This window comes from Lipophrys pholis (assembly GCF_963383615.2).
Source record: "Lipophrys pholis genome assembly, chromosome: 16".
In the NCBI taxonomy this organism is placed as follows: Eukaryota; Metazoa; Chordata; class Actinopteri; order Blenniiformes; family Blenniidae; genus Lipophrys; species Lipophrys pholis.
In genome coordinates, this window is record NC_137634.1 from 26,276,415 (window position 1) to 26,277,504 (window position 1,090).

General features: G+C 40.4%; 1 protein-coding gene across 1 annotated transcript in view; it reads right to left on the reverse strand.

Moving 5' to 3' along the window:
* Positions 1-426: 426 nt before the first annotated feature.
* Positions 427-1,090, reverse strand: part of LOC308122347 (uncharacterized protein) — a 12,776-nt gene continuing 12,112 nt past the window's right edge. The window contains exons 12-13 of the mRNA XM_080484113.1: positions 986-1,043; positions 427-846 (exon numbers count right to left, since the gene is read on the reverse strand). Coding sequence (XP_080340239.1) covers positions 797-846; positions 986-1,043 — 108 coding nt within the window. The 3' untranslated portion in view covers positions 427-796. The remainder of the gene's footprint in view (positions 847-985; positions 1,044-1,090) is intronic.

The following is a 1,090-nucleotide window of genomic DNA, read 5'->3' on the forward strand; positions in this document are numbered from 1 at the left end:
TCACTCTCCTGCATGATGTCACTTTCCTCTATGATGTCACTCACCTGCATGATGTCACTCTCCTCCATGATGTCACTCTCCTCCATGATGTCACTCACCTCTGACCTCCACCTTCAGATCAGACTCTTCTCCTCCACCTTTACAGTCACTGGTGGCAAAACACTACATAACCCAATGATTGAGGTTCTCCAGTTACTCTCATATCAATTAGAACAAATCATTTGCCTCTAATCGATTCTTTGCATTAGCTGATGAACACAAAGTACAAACATGAATGAAGAAAACAATATAAAAATACTCAAATGGTAATAACTGTGTTTCAAAGTCCGACATAAGGGTTGCTGGAATTGCTCTTATATGTGCATTAATACCATTAATACTATTAGATACAGCGTCAGAATAAAAAAAAACAGACGCACAAGTGTGTTATTGAAAATGTGTTAATTTTCATATGATGATATTTTGAACATGAACATCTTCAGGCTAACATGAAGCCAGAAACAGACTTTAAACCAGTTCTAAAAGCCAAATGAAAGACATTCTGGGGGGAAACAGTGCATGTTAATGGACTTTTACAACTGTGGCACTGATGAAGACAATTAGAAGGAAAACAAGTGGAACCGTCTGAACATCTTCTGTGGTCTCACACACACAAACTCTCAGTTCCGACATTTTAAATAAGGTACAGCAATGAATAAATAATACTGCACCGCACAGCATAAATACAGTTTGTAAAAACAGCAGTAAATCTGTGTGATTTGCCAGGTGGTGGAATGTGAAACGTCTCGGAGGTCCTTCATGAGTCGTCACTCCCGAGCTGAGCTCTGTGAAGCTCCTGGACCAGCGCTGCAGAGGAACACACACCAGCAGGAGAACACTGTGAAACCAGTGTGTGTGTGTGTGTGTGTGTGTGTGTGTGTGTGTGTGTGTGTGTGTGTGTGTGTGTGTGTGTGTGTGTGTGTGTTTCTCGATGTTAGAACTGAACCTGTGATAATGTCGTCCTTCACTTTGTGCAGCTCCTTTTTCACCTCTTCAAGAATTTCCTTTAAACACAGAAACAAACAAACAAACAAACAAACAAACAAACAAA